Source organism: Nymphaea colorata, chromosome 14, assembly GCF_008831285.2.
Source record: "Nymphaea colorata isolate Beijing-Zhang1983 chromosome 14, ASM883128v2, whole genome shotgun sequence".
Lineage (NCBI taxonomy): Eukaryota > Viridiplantae > Streptophyta > Magnoliopsida > Nymphaeales > Nymphaeaceae > Nymphaea > Nymphaea colorata.
Window position 1 is genome coordinate 7,068,579 of NC_045151.1, and position 19,507 is coordinate 7,088,085.

Genomic DNA, 19,507 nt, shown 5'->3' on the forward strand with positions numbered 1-19,507 from the left:
GATTTGATTGTTTAATTGAATTTGGATTAGCAAAGGACACTGCTTAGTATATGAAATTGCTGTCTTTTAATAAGTAAAATTGCCCTCAAGTTGCAGACATCTTTTTAAATGGATCGCTTTTGAATTTCAACTTCCAATTTTTGCACCTTTTTCGTCCAACCAAATTTTATATAATTAGGATTTAGTTTGATATAATTTTTAGGGATATTCTATAAACTGGTTTCTGCATTGCTGAATTTCTGGACAGAATTGATCCAAAATTTTGTTGGTCTTAAAAACTTATGGTCTTATATTCAATGTTTCAAACACATTTTTGAATTTTGTAAAATGAGTTGGACTCTTGGTTTCCAATGAACCTAATTTTATGGAATTTAGACATGTCCTAGAGGTTCATTTCTAACTAATAAAAGTAATATGCATTTTGGTTGTTTTGCTTTCCTGTTTAGCATTAGGTTCCGTTTTCTAACTTTGTTTCCTCTACTTTAAGTGCCTTTAAATACCTCCTTGTGGTCATGAGTCCCACTGCTCAAATTGGATTCGTCATTGAAGATTTATTGACGGATGATCGGCACAATACATCCAAAAGACTTGAGTAGCAATTTACAGTTTTTCTTTGTTTTGTGTTCTTGTGTTCCATCTTCTTGTGTGATCAATTTCATTCCAAGGATTAATAAAAGTTGAATTCAATCATCCCTTCAATCATGTTCCCCATGGTTTTGACCCAACTTGCCACTACAAGTAATATGTGGTCTTCAAGTATTTCATCCAAAAAATCTTTTTCAAGAGGTTCACCGGAGAAATCGCCTAGTTGCACCCATGCACTTACCTTCATGACATGGCTCGTGTTTCATTTACAAAAATATATGAAGAACAAGTCACCGACGCATTTTGCTTTGTTAACTGCTGCCAACAGTAGCATTTTTTAACAGATTCAGTTAGTCTTAAACGAGAGCGAAATTTCACATTCAGTTCATGCCAATTGCCATCATATTCACCGCCTCAAAGGCTAGAAAAGTCTTCAACCTACGCTTGGCAGAACCTTATTCAAAATTGGAGTCAGAAGACTAATCAAACTCGCCAAAGCAAACATTCATTTACACTAATTGTTGCTCCATCGTACAATACAATGACTCTTACAGCAATAATTCATGAAATCATGGAAGTGCATCCAACAAAAAAAATATCTCTATCAGCCAAAGTTGACAATTACATTCATTCCGGCTAATTACAAGGGATGTCTGGATTGATTGTATCCAGCAGACCAGTCAGTCTTTGATCAGATAGTTGAAGCATAACCTATCTACTGTTATCTGAAGAAAAGGTGGCTGATAAATTACCACCTCCTGGAGTCCGCTCTTCATCACCGCCACCCACAAATCCCTCTCTTCTTCCCCCTGAGGCTTCCTTTTTCAGTTTGTGGTTGTTGTAGGCCACCACTCCAGAAATGGCTGTAAAATTAGTCAAAATTATTCAGCAACCTAAGCTTGTGACTTACACTAACAGGAAGGACACATTTTTACTAGGAAATAGTAACTGTAAACAAAAGAAGACGGCAACAAAAACTTGTAAAAGTACTGGCCCTGTACTCTAGTATGCCCCCAAAAGTTCTCTTTCTCCATCCTCAGGGCTACCTTGAATCATCAAGAGACCACTTCATGAGAGCCTCATCTTAGACAACCAGTCATGAGATGGTCTGTGCCATGACTTCAATATAATTGCATCCATGGATAAGTTTCTGTGTACTTCTGAGACATCAAGGATTGTGTCAAGACACTTCCCCTTGTTTGAAGAGAAAGTTTGGGAGTGCATTTTCAGATGGAATAACTTAGACAACGTCCTGCCCACCTCATTCAAACAGCCCCAGATGAAACATTCTTCAAAATCTAGGAGGTAAAAAAATTATTGCTCTCCCATCGTTTCTAACCAAAGTTCCAACTTAGAAAAATGGGAAAAGTTTCCTCTAGCTTACCAATTCCATAGCCCAGTAAGTTTATCGTAGTCAATGTGGAATCAGCAAATAAAACCGCTGACAGTAAGACCACCACCCAGTCTTTAACAACTCCAGCAACACGAATTGTCACAGCACTTGTATGTGAGATGACCACAAAAACAGACACATTAAGTGCAAAAGTACAAAGAGAATTGAGTGATAATATAAACGGGTGGAATGTTAATGTTCCAGCAGAATCCATCTTAGGCTTTTCTAAAAATATCCAAGGGATGAAGAGGCAGATGGCGCTGCAGCAATAGAACAGAAACATCTACAAATGAGAAAAATCACCATTGATCAGAGAATACTCAATAAGGAAAAATAAATGGGTGAAGCTTACCTGCATGGACTGACATAGTACATAAGAGTGATAGGATTTAGTTTCAGCCCCTTCCTTTTAACTAAAATTTCCATAAAAATGAGCCTTAGAGCCTCTCCAACAACACCACCCATCTGATAAACCACTCCCACCCAGCTAATGTTAATTTCTCCATATGATGCGACAAGAACTCCAAAACTGATCACAGACATTATCATGAACATTCTGCAGCTCAGAACTTCAAGGCCAGCAGCTGCTCCAAGAAGAAGAACAGCTACCGGCACTATTAAAGCAAGAAAAGCAAGATGTTAATGACTGTGTAAAGGCAAAAGGAGAAAATAAGGTTTGAAAGAAATGCTACATACTGATAGCTTTCAGCATTTGTGCAAATGCAACAGATATATACAGGTATGCAGTGTTTCCCAGCCACAAAGTCATAGCAAACATTGCCCCAATTGGGAAGACAGAGGATGCATATCTAGGTGTAAAAGGATTTAAAGTTCAGTTCAAAGTCCAATTTGCATAAACCAAAGGCAAGAAACAGTTCTGCTTGGAAGTTTATGGCAGGTGATGATTATGAAGAGCAAAAAACAAAAAATTTTATGTAAACATTCACATAATGTATGTGACATAATATAGATATGAAGTCTAGAATAAGATCATGAGAATCACATATTAGATGACCTTTACAGCTTACAGAGGCTTAAAAGGGTTATCTGCAGCATATCTTTCAATCATTGAAAATGACCACAATGGAAAACTATGGGTTGAATCATGTTTTCATTCGAATCATGTTTTCATTCGAGAATATTTACAATAATGGACTGAGTCATGGTTTCCTTTCCATTCTGTCCAATGACTTCTAGCAATTTGGACATATCTGCCCACCAGATGAACGTGGCGATACTGTAAGTCAACCAACAAGAATAAGCAACAAAGCTCAAACTAACAATCTCAAAGGTTCAAAAGAACCTAGACACAATGCTCACAAATGTGCACTAAGGCAGAACACAAAGTTAGGAAATTAATATATATTATCCAAGAAATATGCTTAGAAAGCATTAAACGACAAGGGAGTAACCCCCTCATCATATAAAGGGAGGCCAAGGTAGTACTTGGCAATCTCCCAAGGGCTGGATTGGTCAAAGTCAAGGTTTATCCTTGACTGAAACAAAAAGATAATAAAAAGTTATAGAAAAAGAAGGAAATAAAAATGAAAGTACAAATTCAAGCCCATATATATTATAGATATCCCAGTGTGTATAATTATATATACTTGTTGACGGGTTTTGTTTTTCGGGTCCGGATCCGTACCCGATCCGGTTTGTCCTAATTAGGACTACTTATATCTCTGTAAACCCTAATCTTTGTGTAAATGAAGTTTTGAAGAGAGAGAGTGTCTGGAGGCTAGTGGGCACCAGACCTCCTCACCCGTGGTTTTTCTTCCCTCGCGTTGAGGGTTTTTCCACGTTACATCTGTGTGCTTTCTTCTACTCTCGTGCACATTTTGTTTCTACATGGTATCAGAGCCGTCGGACTTGGAGAAAACAAAATCTGTTTTTTCTATGGTTGTGAAGTTCCAACCCTGACTGCCGCCGCCACTACCACCGTCGCCGTCGCTACCACCACCGCCGCCGCTGCCCTTGTTGCACCGCCGCTGTCGCCGCACCGTGACCGTGACCACCACCGCTGTCGCCGCACCGTGGCCGCGTGACTACCTCCGTCGCTGCCCCGCCGTGGCTGTGACCGCCGCTGCTGCGTCGCTGGTGTCGTGACTGCCGACGCCAACGTCTCTGCTGACGCCTCTGCCGACGTCCGACCACCGATGCCGACGTCCGACGCCGTCGCCTGTTCTCGGCGCGCGCTGCCAAGCGCCGCCCTCTGCTTCCGCCGCGTCCTGCTGCTTCCGCCGTTGATCCCCGACTGCGTCATCTCACCTCTTCTCTAGGTTACTGCTGCTGTGTGTGTCCTTTGGCAGCCACTTCTACCTGGTGATCATGGCTGACTCGTCGCTGCGATTACCATGGGGATTGCTGGGCGAGGACGCATTGCCTATGTGAATGGGAGAAAGGTTGAACCTGCTGCAGATAGTCTGGCTTGGGATACATGGTTTCTTGAAGACAACCAGGTCAAAACCTGGATTGTCAATTCAGTGTCCCCGGATATCCAACCCCTCATTCTTCGTAAGAAGACTGCAAGGGATATGTGGATTATTTTGGAGCAGATGTATGGCCAAAAGAAAAGGAAAGTTCGTGTGTATCAACTTATGAAGGATGTGTATTCCCTGCGACAAGGTGCTCTCTCGGTTGCAGACTTTTATGCAGCATTAAATTCTAAGTGGGAGGACCTTGACTATCACTCTGATATTCCATGGAGGTGTCCTCACGACCAGATGCAGTACATGACTGATAAATGGGAAAACAGGGTATTCCTTTTCTTATCCGGACCAAATGATGACTTTGAAAATATAAGGAGTCAGATTCTTAACTCTGACGAATCATTTAGTATTGAAGATGTCTATTCCCGTGTTGAAGCTGAAGAACAGAGAAGGCTGCTTTCTAGTGGACGAAAGGGGGAAGAACAGTCTGCCTATGTTAGCCGTGCCCCTGTGGGAACTCCTCGTTCTTCCCGAAAATGTACACATTGCAAAAAACTTGGTCATACTAGGGATTTTTGTGGGGACCTGTATCCAGAGAAGAAGGATAGTAGGGGGAGGTCTTCTAGTGGGAAGAAGCCTGTATCGTCTGCAACAAGTCTGAGTGATGGGAAAGGTTCTATTTCTGCAGAATAGATTCGTGAGCTACGAGCATATTTGAGCAAGATTGATGTTGGTCAGGCAGATACACCAGATGAGGTGAAGATCAATCAGGCATTGGCTGTTTCAGGGGGAGAAGGTACTTCTTATATGGGTGAATGGATTGTTGACAGCGGTGCCACTCATCACATGACTGGCAACCCCAAGCTTTTCCATAACTACAAGCTATCCTCGGGAAAGGAACGTGTGTCCCTTGCCGATGGTTCCTTTACTTTTGTGGCAGGGAAAGGGAGTCTTTCCTTGTTAAATAATTTTTTAGTTCATGATGCCTTACATGTTCCCCATCTTCCCTTAAATTTGTTATCTGTTAGTAAGATTACCAAGGAACTGAAGTGTGAGCTTATATTTTCTGAAAAACATTGTGTTTTGCAGGACTTGGTGACAGGGAAGAGGATTGGGATTGGTTTGGTGTCTGATGGGCTGTATCGGCTTCCTATACGCGTTGTCACAGCTCTTATGTCAGCAGTCATCAGAACAGAGAAGAAGGAGGAAGAGTGTCGTCAGTTATTTTTGTTTTGGCATGAATGCCTTGGTCATCTCCCATTTGGGATTTTGAAACATTTGTTCCCTGAACTATGTTCTAGTTTAAACATTTCCATGTTATCATGTGATGTGTGTCAGTTTGCGAAGCATGTTAGAGCTTCTTATCCAATTTCAAATAGTCGTTCTAATAAAGTTTTCTCCTTGGTTCATTCTGATGTGTGGGGGCCTTCGGGCATTCATTCTCGTGGTGGTTTTCAATACTTTATAACTTTTATAGATGATTATTCAAGATGTACCTTTGTGTATTTGTTGAAAGATCGTAGTGAGGTGCCTCACATTATTGAAACTTTCATCCTCCTAGTGGAAAACCAGTATGGAAATTCTGTCAAGACTTTTCGGTCTGATAATGCTCGTGAATATCTGTGTCTCACTGTTGAAGAATTCTTTCGAAAGAGGGGGATTGTTCATGAGACATCCTGTAGTTATACCCCCTTCAAAATGGGGTTGCTGAGAGGAAAAATCGTCAGTTGCTCAATGTCACCCGAGCCATACTGTTCCAAAGAAATCTCCAAAAATACTATTGGGGTGATGCAATCCTTACTAGTGTCTACTTGATTAATCGCATGCCTAGTCGTGTGCTAAAGGGTCGTACTCCCTACTCTATGCTTCCAGGGAGTAGTCAACCTTTTCATCTTCCTCCTCGAGTCTTTGGATGTGTGTGTTTCATACATAACCACAGCCCCAATGTGAAAAAACTTGATCCCAAATCTATTAAGGGCATCTTTCTTGGGTATTCTTCCACTAAAAAAGGTTATAAATGTCTAGATCCCACCACTGGTCGTCTTCACATTACCAAAGATGTCACATTCTTGGAACATGTCTCCTATTTTGGTGAGAATTCTCTTCAGGGGGAGAAATTAATGTCTAAGGAAGAGTATTGTCTCACACAGGAAATTCAGTTTACAGACTTTATGGATTACAGGCGTGAAGAGAATCCTGTTGCCAAGGTGCTTGGCAAAGATGAAGAGGGGACGACTACTGATTTACATGAACAGGAGAAGGAGGGAGAGCATCCTATGGTGACAGAACAAGAGGGTAATCGTATGTTTGGACAGGTGTATTCCAGGAGAAGAGCTTGTACTAACAAGGTGATTGATGATGAGGAGGTTACACCGAATCCCAATCCTACTTCTTCCTTGGATGATCCAAGTCGTGTTCAGAAGCAAGATGTTGGAAGAGAAATTCAGACTGGAAAAGAAAAGAAGGATCTTCCTATTGCCTTGAGAAAGGGTGTCAGGTCATGTACCCAGCACCCTATTGGTAACTTCGTATCTTACTCTAGATTGAGCACTGACTATAAATGTTTTGTATCCTCCTTGGCTGTGGTTGTGATTCCCAGGAATGCTACAGAGGCTCAGGGTGACACTAAGTGGTCTCATGCAATGAAAGAAGAGATGGAAGCTTTAAACAGAAATCAGACATGGGAGGTGGTTGATATTCCTGAAGCAGCCCACTTGGTTGGGTCGAAGTGGGTCTACACTGTTAAGTACAAACCAGATGGGAACATTGAGAGGTACAAAGCACGATTGGTGGCCAAGGGGTTCAGTCAGAAATATGGGATCGACTACTTAGAGACGTTTGCTCCTGTTGCAAAGATGAAGACTGTTAGAGTTATTATTTCATTGGCGGTGCTGAAGGGTCGGGAGATGTGCCAACTTGATGTGAAAAATGTCTTTCTCACTGGAGATCTCGAAGAGGAAGTGTACATGTGCATGCCACCAGGTTTTGAGAAGCCTGGAAAATGCTGTAAATTGAAAAAAGCTTTGTATGGGCTGAAACAGTCTCCCCGAGCATGGTTTGAACGGCTCAGACTTGTTATGAAGAAACATGGCTACAAACAAGGAAATGGAGATCATACCCTGTTTGTAAAGAGAAGAGAGAGTAAAGTTACTCTACTATTGGTTTATGTTGATGATATGATTGTTACAGGTGATGATAAGGAAGAGATAGCAAGATTAAAGGGTTTACTATCTACTGAATTTGATCTAAAAGATCTTGGTAAGCTGAAGTATTTTCTGGGTATTGAAATTGCTAGATCAGGTACAACTCTTGTACTTAGTCAAAGGAAGTATACCCTGGATCTACTAAAGGAGACAGGAAAACTGGGGTGCAGACCAGCCTCTACTCCTATAGATGCTGGGCATAAACTTGGTAGCAAAGATGGAGAACTATTGTGTGAAGAAGCTAAAGGGAGATATCAACGTCTAGTTGGCAAACTGATTTATCTCACTCTGACTAGACCTGATATCAAATTTGTTGTAAATGTGATGAGCCAGTTCATGCATGCACCTACAAATATGCACTTGAAGGCTGTAGATAGAATTTTGTGCTACTTGAAGAAGAATCCCGGAAAGGGACTTCTATATGTGCAACAAAGATCTATTGAAGTTGAAGGGTATTCTGATGCAAACTGGGCAGGCTGTGTTGACACCAGAAGATCTACTTCAGGGTACTGCGTCTACTTGGGGGGAAATTTAGTTGTTTGGAGAAGCAAGAAACAAGATGTGTGTTCCCGCTCGAGTGCAGAGGCTGAATATAAGGCTGTGGCTACTGGGGTATCAGAATTGTAATGGCTGAAGATCTTACTGACAGATATTGGAATAGAGATTGAAGGGCCTATGAGGATGTATTGTGATAACAAGTCTGCAATTAACTTGGCTAACAACCCGGTTCTTCATGATCGAACAAAGCATGTGGAGATCGACCGTCACTTCATCAGAGAAAGAATTGATGCTAAGGAATTAACGCTACCATACATGAAGTCTGAAGACCAAACTGCTGATATCCTAACCAAGGCCTTAAGTGTAACTCCATTTGAGAGAAATGTATCCAAGTTGGGCATGTTTGATATGTATGCCCAACTTGAGGGGGAGTCTTGACGGGTTTTGTTGTTCGGGTCCGGATCCATACCCGATCCGGTTTGTCCTAATTAGGACTACTTATATCTCTGTAAACTCTAATCTTTGTGTAAATGAAGTTTTGAAGAGAGAGAGAGTCTGGAGGCTAGTGGGCACCAGACCTCCTCACCCGTGGTTTTTCTTCCCTCGCGTTGAGGGTTTTCCAACGTTACATCTGTGTGCTTTCTTCTACTCTCGTGCACATTTTGTTTCTACAATTCTCAATAATTTAAATGCTTGCACATTATTGAGATATCAAAGAGAAATGCATAGATGTATTACATGCATCCTGATAGATACAAGGCTAGAACCAGATGGAAAGTTTGAAACTTGGATGGATATGAATCTAATATTTGCTTTTCACTAGATCGAATAAATTCCAAGACAGGGAAAAACTACACATGTGATAACACAAATATTATCATGTTATCAAGCCATGTGTATGCACTATTGAGACACATATAAATAAAGAAATACATACTGCACAGACGCATTTATATGTATTCTAACATACACAAAGCTAGAACCAAATGGAAAGTTTGAAATTTGGATGGACGTGAATCCAATATTTACAGGACAAAGAAAAAATCATAGATGCTATAAAACAAACAGACATAATTATTAAGCTCCAAAAATGAACTAAATATATAAATTTATAAAGTATTATTTTCCTTTAAATTTCTTCTTAATACAAAAAGCACAAACCATCTTCCTATTTTTGAGAATTGAGATTTCACATCCTTTAGATGGAAATTGATGGCCAGCAAATGGGTTAGATTCGAGCCAGATAAATACATAGAAAATAAGTTTCAAATGAGATCCATTCTGCTAAAAAGGGAAGAGGCTCATACCTAAAATTGAACTGCTTTCAGCTCCTTGTGTCTCTGCATGTGCCTCTCTCTCTCTCTCTCTCTCTCTCTATATATATATATATATATATATATATGTGTGTGTGTGTGTGTGTGTGTGTGTGTGTGTGTGTGTATACATATACACACACACACACACACACACACACATATATATATAGATATACATAATAGTTCCCACCAAAATAGCATACATCATCACCCATCACTCACATTCTGTTTAAAAAAGGTGGACCGCACCCATTACCTTTTATGAAAGGAGAATGAGCAGTGGGGCTCGTAGGTACCATTTTGGTATGCACCATTCAGCTGTCCTATGTATGTATGTATGAATGTATATATATATATATATATATATATATATATATATATCTTAGATTATGATGACCAGTAGGCCATTTGATATTTTGAAGTTGTTTTCCGGTAAATCCAAGCAAAGAAATGGATTCCAAATTCATAAAATTGTCGAAATAAAATGAAACAACTTTTAACAGTCAACAAACCTAAGAAATTTAAAGTGTTGCTGGATGGACTTTTTTCTTATTTTCTGTTGCTAAAAATCCCAAAAGCTGCTGCTAAAAGCCTTAAAAACTCATGGCAAAATAAAACCATTGCCAATGCACCTATTGCAACAGTTTTAGTAATGGTTTAAAATTTAAAAAAAAAAAAATCCATCCAGCAACATTCGGCACCAGGTGACTTCAATTCCTATATATATATTGGGTATTATCCTAGATCACTTAGGTCAGGCACAAAACCAAGGTTACCAAACCTCCTAAATTCTTGTAAAAAATTATTTCAAAACAAAATATGATCATTCTACTATGTTTGCAAATACTAATTCAACATAAAACATGCCTTAGTTCAAGTTTTTTTTAAGATAAACGCTTATTTTTCGACTATTAAAAGTTTGATGTTATTAGAGCTGTAGAAACACGAACAAGAAGAGGAAGAGAAACAACGATCACGATGTAACGTGGAAAAACCCTCAACAAGAGGAAAAAAACCACGAATGAGGAGGAGCCGGTGCCCACTAGCCGCCAGACTCTCTCTCTCCTTTGTCTTTCATTCACACAATAAGGATTAGGGTTACACAACTTAAATAATGCCCAACAAGGGCTACAAGTTGGATCGGATACGGATCCGGACCCGGTCCCGAGACCCATCTAACATACTTCAACACTCCCCCTCAAGTTGGGCATACATATCAAACATGCCCAACTTGGATACATTTCTCTCAAATGAGGTCGAAGATAAAGCCTTCGTCAGAACATCAGCCGTTTGGTCTTCAGATCTCATGTAAGGAAGTATAAGTTCTTTAGCATCAATTCTCTCTCGAATGAAATGTCGGTCAATCTCAACATGCTTTGTTCTGTCATGAAGCACAGGGTTGTTGGCCAAGTTAATTGCAGACTTGTTATCGCAATACATCTTCATTGGTTCTTCAACTTTTATACCAATATCAGTCAACAATACTTTCAGCCACAAAAGCTCAGAAACTCCCATAGCAACAGCTCTGTATTCTGCTTCAGCACTGGAACGCGAACAAACATCTTGCCTTTTACTTCTCCACACTATGAGATTCCCTCCCAAATAAATACAATAGCCAGAGGTGGACCTCCTAGTGTCAATACAGCCTGCCCAGTCTGCATCTGAATAACCTTCAATTCCAAGAGTGTCTTGCTTGACATATAAGAGACCTTTGCCAGGATTCCTCTTCAAGTAGCACAAGATCCTGTCAACAGCCTTCAAGTGGGCATCCGTGGGAGCATGCATGAACTGGCTCATCACATTCACAGCAAAGGTAATATCAGGTCTAGTGAGAGTAAGGTAAATTAACTTCCCTACAAGACATTGATATCTTCTTTTTGCCTCTTCACAGAGTAGCTCCCCGTCTCTCAGACTTAGCTTATGGCCAGCATCTAGAGGAGTAGAAGCTGGTCTACACCCTAGTTTCCCAGTCTCCTTTAACAAGTCTAGAGTGTACTTCCGTTGATTTAGCACAAGGCTAGTCCCAGACCTAGCAATTTCTATGCCAAGGAAGTATTTCAACTTACCAAGGTCCTTAAGATCAAACTCGATCGCCAACAGTTTCTTTAACTTCATTATTTCATCTTCATCATCACCTGTGACAATCATATCATCAACATATACCAACAGAATAGTAACCTTTTGCTTATTTCTCTTCACAAAAAGTGTATGATCTCCATTCCCTTGATGGTATCCACATTGTCTCATGACAAGTCTGAGTCGTTCAAACCATGCTCGAGGAGATTGCTTGAGCCCATATAAAGCCTTCCTTAGCTTGCAACATTTTCCAGGTTCCTCATATCCTGGAGGCATACACATATATACTTCCTCTTCAAGGTCTCCATTGAGAAAAGCGTTCTTGACATCAAGTTGGTACATCTTCCACTCCTTCATCACAGCTAAAGAGATAATGACTCTGACCGTCTTCATCTTCGCAACAGGAGCAAAGGTCTCCAAATAATCAATCCCATATTTCTGACTAAACCCCTTGGCCACAAGGCGAGCTTTGTATCTTTCAACACTCCCATCTGGTTTGTACTTGATGGTGTAGACCCACTTAGATCCAACCAAGTGAGCCGCCTCAGGAATCTTTACAACTTCCCATGTCATGTTTCTTCGCAAGGCTTCCATCTCTTCTTGCATAGCATAGGTCCACTTAGGATCACCCTGAGCCTCAGCAACATTCCTGGGAATCATAGTCAAAGAAAGAGAAGATACAAAGCATTTGTAGTCCTTGCTCAGTCTAGAATATGAAACAAAGTTACCAATAGGATGTTGAGTACATGACCTGACACCCTTTCGCAGGGCGATGGGAAGCTCTTCACTAGCAGCAACAGTCTGAATCTCTTCTTCAACAGGTTGCTTCTGCGCACGACTTGGGTCATCCAGGGAAGGACTAATTGGATTGGGAGTAGAATTCTCACCACCTGTCATCTCATCTGTACAAACTCTTCGCCTAGAGTAAACTTGCCCAAATAAACGATTGCACTTCTCTTCTGCCTCAGTGGAACACTCTCCATTTTTCTCCTGTTCATGCACCTCACTAGATGGACCATTTTTCTCTTGTTCATGCACCTCACTAGATGGACCAACGGAGTCACGCCTGTAGTCCAAAAAATCTGTAAACTGAATTTCCTGACTCGAAGAATACTCTTCCCGTGACATAGAGTACTCCCCCTGAAGAGGATTCTCACCAAAATAGGAAACATGTTCAAGGAAAGTGACATCTTTGGTAACATAGGCCCGACCAGTGGAAGGGTCTCGACACTTGTACCCTTTTTGAGTGGGAGAATACCCTAAAAAAATGCCCTTAATAGATCTTGGATCAAGCTTTTTAATGTGAGGACTATGGTTGTGAATAAAGCAAACACAACCAAAAACTCTGAGTGGAAGAGAGAAAGGTTCACGAGTCCCCGGTAACAGAGAGTGAGGCGTCTTCCCATTCAACACGCGACTAGGCAACCGGTTTATAAGATACGCACTGGTCAACACAGCATCCCCCCAATACTTTTTTGGAACATGACGTTGAAAAAGAAGAGCCCGAGTCATATTCAATAACTGACGATTTTTTCGTTCAGCAACTCCATTTTGAGGAGGGGTATAACTACATGAAGTCTCATGAACAATTCCCTTTTTTCGAAAGAAGCTATCAACAGACTGGCACATATACTCTCGAGCATTGTCAGATCGAAATGTCTTAACAGATGCTCCATATTGAGTTTCCACATAGGCAATGAAAGTCTCTATGACAGTAGGAACTTCACTACGGTCTTTTAGCAAGTAGACAATAGTGTTACGAGAATAATTATCGATAAAGGTGATAAAATATTGAAAACCATGACAAGAAGGAATCCCTGCAGGCCCCCACACATCAGAATGAATCATGGCAAATACCTCATTAGACCGATGGCTAGACAATGGGTACGAAGCCCTAACATGTTTGGCCAGGTGACAGACATCACAAGACACCATAGTCATATCTAACCTGGAACATATATCAGGAAACAACTGTCTAAGAAGGCCAAAAGGCAAGTGTCCAAGGCGCTCATGCCACCGTAGAAGCAACTGAAGGGAGTCCTCTCTATTCTTCGTGGCTTGGCTGACTGCCGTCATGAGAGCCTGAGCAGCACACATAGGTAAACGATAGAGCCCGTCAGAAGCTAGGCCAATCCCAATCCTCTTCCCTGTCACCAAGTCCTGCATAACACAGCGATCAGCGGAAAATATAAGTTCGCAATTTAACTCCTTCGTGATCTTGCTAACCGACAAGAGATTCAAGGGAATATGAGGAACATGTAGAGCATTGTGGACTAAGAACTTGTTCAAAAGTGGGAGACTCCCTTTTCCAGCCACAGAGATAGATGAACCATCGGCAAGGGAAACACGATCCTTTCCTGATGAAAGCTTATACCCATGAAAGACCTTAGGATCGCCGGTCATGTGGTGAGTAGCGCCACTATCAATGATCCACTCTCCCATACGGCAATCCGCCATAACGTCTATAGATGAAGAAGCTGCCATAATCACAGATAGTCCAACAGGAGGCAACAAGAGAGGCACCGATGACAACAGAGAGCACCAACGGGCAGTAATATCCGGATTCCCAATCAGCCCCAAGAGTGAACAGAACGTCGATTGGGGGAAACGATCGTCGGAGCGCCGGCAGACGTTGAGGCAATCCTCAAGTTACGCTCCTCTCCTCCTATATGTCCTCTACCAAGTCACGGACCAGCCACCTCTTCTTGCACGGTGGGCGCCAAACAAAAACAAGAAGATGGAATCAAAGATCAACCAAGCAATATATTGCAGGTAAGAGGCGGATGCACTTCACCGGATTTGCAAAAGACCCCTAGGAAGTGACATGAATAGGGGGAGGCAAGCTTAAGAAGCGCCTAAGCACGCATATCTTCTTTCTTCTTCGGGAAGCAAGACTACGACACAAAAGGTAGTGGCGCAAGGGACAACGGTGACGGCGACGGTCAACAACACAAGAGCGACGGCGCAAGAGCGACGCCGCAAGAGTGGCTGCGATGGCGATGGCGCAAAGAGTGACACCGGCGGCGGCGGAAACAGCGACAGTGGTATTGGGTACACCGGCGGCGGTGGCTGCTGCAGCAACGGTGGCGGCAGCGGCGGTGGCGGCGGCGGCGGCAGTGGCAGCAGCGGCGGCGGCGGCGGCGGCGGTGGTGGCAGCGGCAGAGGCGGCGGTGACTGCAGTGGTGGCGATGGTAGCGGTGAGAGATATTAGGGTTGGAACTTCACAAACCCTAAAAATTTCCCAAACTCGTCGGCTCTGATACCATGTAGAAACACGAACAAGAAGAGGAAGAGAAACAACGATCACGATGTAACGTGGAAAAACCCTCAACAAGAGGAAAAAAACCACGAATGAGGAGGAGCCGGTGCCCACTAGCCGCCAGACTCTCTCTCTCCTTTGTCTTTCATTCACACAATAAGGATTAGGGTTACACAACTTAAATAATGCCCAACAAGGGCTACAAGTTGGATCGGATACGGATCCGGACCCGGTCCCGAGACCCATCTAACATACTTCAACAAGAGCCATTCATTTTTTTTATTCTTATGAGAGCACGTTAAACTAAAAAAAGTGACTAATTTAGTGTGTGATTCTCATCAAAACGTTCTTCAGCTCATATCAACTCGGTTAGATTATGTAAACAAGTACCTTAACAAACACTTTTGAGTAGTCAGGTTTTTGTCCCTGACCTAGTGCTCTGGTATCTACCAATTACTCTATACACACACACACACACACACTCTTTGTAGAAACAGCAGATCGAATCAGGTCACTGGACAGCTTAAATGGCCAGAACAAAGTAGATGCCATAACCTATTCATCACCTAATAAGCCTTTCTAGTCATCTCTCTCTACTCTTTGTAATTTATCTTTTTCTTTCTGGACTTCTTTCAAAACCTTCCTTCAGTAGCAGAAGTGTAGCCTGTGATTTCCTCGAAATGAAAGGCTTTCAATTGGATTCTTTTGTTAAGTCATGCTTTTAGCCAAAAATAGTACAACTGCATTTCCATCTTCCCCTAGAGTAACCCCTTGGTTGGCATTTTGTGGTTCCCTAGAGGAACATGGAATTGTTTAGCAATGGCAGCTTTTGTGCTGAAATTCAAACCTATGCCTTTCAGTCTGAACCTGTAAGCCATTCAATTTTACTAAATTCCAAAATGAATAATCATGAATACGAGAGCAACCATTAAACAAGAGTTCTTGCTGTTTTAGATAGGAATAAAAAGCAGAAACCAAGTGAATGCCTCATTTACACATGTATGAGCGTGTGTGTACTATAATCTTACCATGGTATATAACATTGCCTTGTAGTCATATGAGAACAAAGTAGAGTAACATGTTAACTAGACCCAGCAGTATATGGATATGGATAGAGTTCACAGGTGGAGAAAGGCCAGACTGGAGATAAAATCGGTCCTCAGAATCAATTCAGATCCAACAACTAACAGGTCTTCTGAAAATATTAGTTGCTTGCATCTCTGCAGTCTAGAACATGAACGCAATACAGGGGTAAAGCTGGCTGTCCATACAGGTATCATTGTTCAGGAAAAGATCTTAATGTTGGTTTCCCAATCAGGTCATCATAAGGCATTAGGATTTCTAGCTACTCCCCATCATAAGTTACGATACCAAAGGAAGCTTGCAGTTCCAGCTCATCATTCCTCAAAAACAAGGAGAAATGAGAAATCCTAAATGAATCAAGAAGCAGTATGCAGCTCAACAAAAAAAAAAAATGCATGTCTTACATTTCTGGAGTCATTCCTTCCTCAACCTTCACAAGCTGAAGAATACAAAGAAAATAAATATCAAATGATGCTGGAAAACAAAAAATAAAAAATGCAAATTACATGATGGCATCAAAGTTCATTTAAAATGCATACAATATATAATTCCTTTTAAATTTGTCATTTCCTATGTTTCATTTAGTTGAAGAACTAAAATTGTTTCTGAAGCAAAACAAGATTGCAAATACCTTCAGAACCTTTGTAACTATGAAACACAATATGGAGGAGAAAAGCATGTGCAATAGTGTCAGTCCTAGAGGATACGGGAAGTTGATTTGCTTTGATGATAAAACCCACTGCATTTGTAAGTCAAAGGAAAAAAAATCAAGAACTAAATCAGGATCATCACAATTAAACACAGTATCAAGAGAGAAAAATTTAAAAGCTCAGACTTATGCTTGAAGAAGGTCCCACGAACAATATTTGATTACCATGTAATATGATTCATCTTCAAGCTCAATTTTCATAAGCAATTGAGCAGTTCTAAGAATACCTCTGATGCCAATGCATCTACAACTTGGACAAGATAGACTCACATGAATAGCATTGACGCATGAAGTATGATCTCGGAGAGTTACACCAGGACCCACCACGGGTAAGAAAATGTCACATGAAGTTTGAATTTTTACAAAAAATACTCAGAACCTTCCCCACAAAATATTCATGAAGTTCCCAAAGAAATAAATAGTTTGGTCAGAAGAAAAATAGTAACTGACACTGGCATTGCATTTACTTTTTCTAATTGAAGAGAAAAGCAAACAGCCACATATGATTGGAAGAGAAGAGCTCTTAATTATGACATTCCTACCTAACCATCCAGCTATCTCACTTGAACCAGCATAAAATAATTTTTTTTTTCTTAGTGACACACAGCCTTCCTTGCACAAATATAAATGAAGGACCATAAAGTACTACATGTTTTCCTGTGTTATAGATGGTTTCAGTGTGATGTTGTAGCACCTAAGGTGGGGCACAATCGTAGGAGTTCATTAAATAAGAAGAATTACTTAAACTCATATGAAACAAGAAAAGCACTGAGGTGTGTTGGAACTTAATAGTTAACACAACAGAAGAAAAATTAACTTCGTACCTCCAACTGATCCAGCATCTTCGTTCTCATGCTACACAGTAAAATAAGGACCATAAATAGCGAAAGACACTAAAGGGAAAGTACACAAAGCTCATAGTTATCAGTGGCTGCTACTGCAGTGTTTGATTTTTGGAGCTATCAAGCTGTAGATGGCATTAGTTTAATCATGACTTATGGAGACAGTGGGATGCAATATACAAAATTGCAGCAGTATTTGAAGGGGTATGAAAACTTGCTGTCCAGTTGTATAATGCTTCTGCTTTCTGATTCAGTCACAGAAAACATATACAATATCAGATCTACTGACAAAGATTGTGGATGCTGCGGTAGAGTATCAAATAAAAGTTCATTCCACCTAAACAGAAGATCAGTCCAAGCCTGGAAAATCATGTGATAGATGTTCTCGTAGATAAGTTCGAAACGATAACCTCATGAAGGCTGGAACAGAATCGCCTGGGTGAATTCTGAAGCATAGAAATGATGACATGTCCTCATATTGGAAGGAGGAAAACAGGTGCAGTTGGATTAAGAGTATCAGCCAACAAGCTAGTGATAATCTTGTGAGTATGGGGAAAAAATGTGCACAGCCTGTGTCTAAACTTGGCCTAGCCAAAAGGAAAAAGGAAACGGGAAGGAAAAAAAGCTCGAAGACTAGTGACTCTGAAAGCACGACGCCCAACCATCTGCCTTACTTTTCCTTTTCCCTTTTACATATGGACAGTAAATCAGCAACACATATAAACTGAGAGTAGCAAGTCAAATAAGGGGGAAACAAGAAGTTATTGCAAAGGAAGGAATAAGGCTTAGAAGTCGACCCACATCTGTCTCCCAAACTCAGAATGCATCAAGATCAATGAAGGATACAGTAACAAGCACAAGGAAAAGGAAATAAGAAATAAAAACCCATGTTCTGCAATTCCATCACATTTATAATCCACAGGTCACATCATGAGCTACACATCACAAAAGAGACAAGGAAGGAAGCAGATTAAGTGTCAGGCATAAAATTCTGTGGGTCAAGCACCACCATGGCATTGGGCGCTCATGCATCTCCCCAGAAAGCATCTCGATGGGTGGACGCCCCATCTACAACACAGATTGAATACGGGCGAGGTCCAAAAGAATCGTACCACTGACTAAAGAACAAGATCAGATTCTCACATACACATGCTTAGTGTCCACCCAATTTCAGTACAGCCAACATTGTAGATTGACATCAGCATCGATAAATCCCCAAATTCTATTTCCCTAGCTAGCCAGCCAGCTAGCTAAGAGGAACAGAAACAATCAGCAAAGAAAGGGACAGATCGAAGGATGAAAGACAGGAAAAGGTGGAAGAGTCAGTCGAACCGAAATACCTTGTTGAAGAAGATTTGGCCGGTGGAGAGAGCAATGTAGATGAGGAGGTAGAGGTACGTCAGATTCTGCTGCTTGACTCCCACTTCTCCACTGCCCTCCGTCTGCTGCTGCCGACGATGGACCAGCATCATCTCCTCCTCCCTCTCCCCCTCCTTCATTCTCGTTTGCTTCGTTGCTTCGGAAAATTGCCTGGAGGAGCAAGGAGGACTCAACGGAGTCCGAGAGAGAGCCTTAGTATGCGTGTGTGAGAGAGGAAGTGGGGGTTGAGAAACCAATGGCGCATAGATGCATACAGGCCAACCGGGATCTATTTCACCCCAAGAAAATTGCAAGGAGACGCTTAATCTTCAGAGACACGGCTAACTTCCGCGAATGGAGCGTAGATTCAATATGAAGGTCCTTCCCAGTAAACCCAACCCGAAGGCCTTCGTTAACGCCGCGCGACAAGGCGGTGGGTCTCCGATATGGGACCCACAAGCTCGACTTGAAAAAGTTTAACATTCGATTAAAATTTTTGATCAGATTGGGATTTAAGAAATGAAGATCCGACTATATAGATTCGAATGTGGATCATATTTAGTTTTAAATAAATATATATCTAATACTTTTACATTTTGAAAAACCGGCCATATTTGAATCGGATATAGATTGTAAAATTGGATTTCAAATTCAGATTCAGATATAATTTTGCTTTGTTCGTATTTGAATTAGAATATATGAATTTTCGAAAAAAATAGATAGGACTAAAGGTATGTGTGATTTGAATATGATAA

The 19,507-nt window shown here is 41.2% G+C and overlaps 1 protein-coding gene across 2 annotated transcripts; it reads right to left on the bottom strand.

The window, feature by feature from the left end:
* Nucleotides 1–1,065: 1,065 nt before the first annotated feature.
* Nucleotides 1,066–19,098, bottom strand: LOC116267696 (probable sugar phosphate/phosphate translocator At3g14410). Of its 2 annotated transcripts, XM_031649563.2 has the most exons (7): nt 18,734–19,097; nt 16,474–16,581; nt 16,247–16,281; nt 2,675–2,787; nt 2,331–2,592; nt 1,970–2,238; nt 1,066–1,448 (listed from the first exon to the last, which is right to left on the bottom strand). In XM_031649563.2, exons 1-7 carry the CDS (start codon nt 18,890–18,892, stop codon nt 1,297–1,299), a joined length of 1,098 nt encoding a protein of 365 aa, XP_031505423.1. In that variant the 5' UTR covers nt 18,893–19,097; the 3' UTR covers nt 1,066–1,296. The 2 variants fall into 2 exon arrangements, with proteins under 2 accessions (XP_031505423.1, XP_031505424.1); XM_031649564.2 differs by lacking the exon at nt 16,474–16,581 and having other exon boundaries at nt 18,734–19,098.
* Between the last annotated feature and the right edge of the window lie 409 nt (nt 19,099–19,507).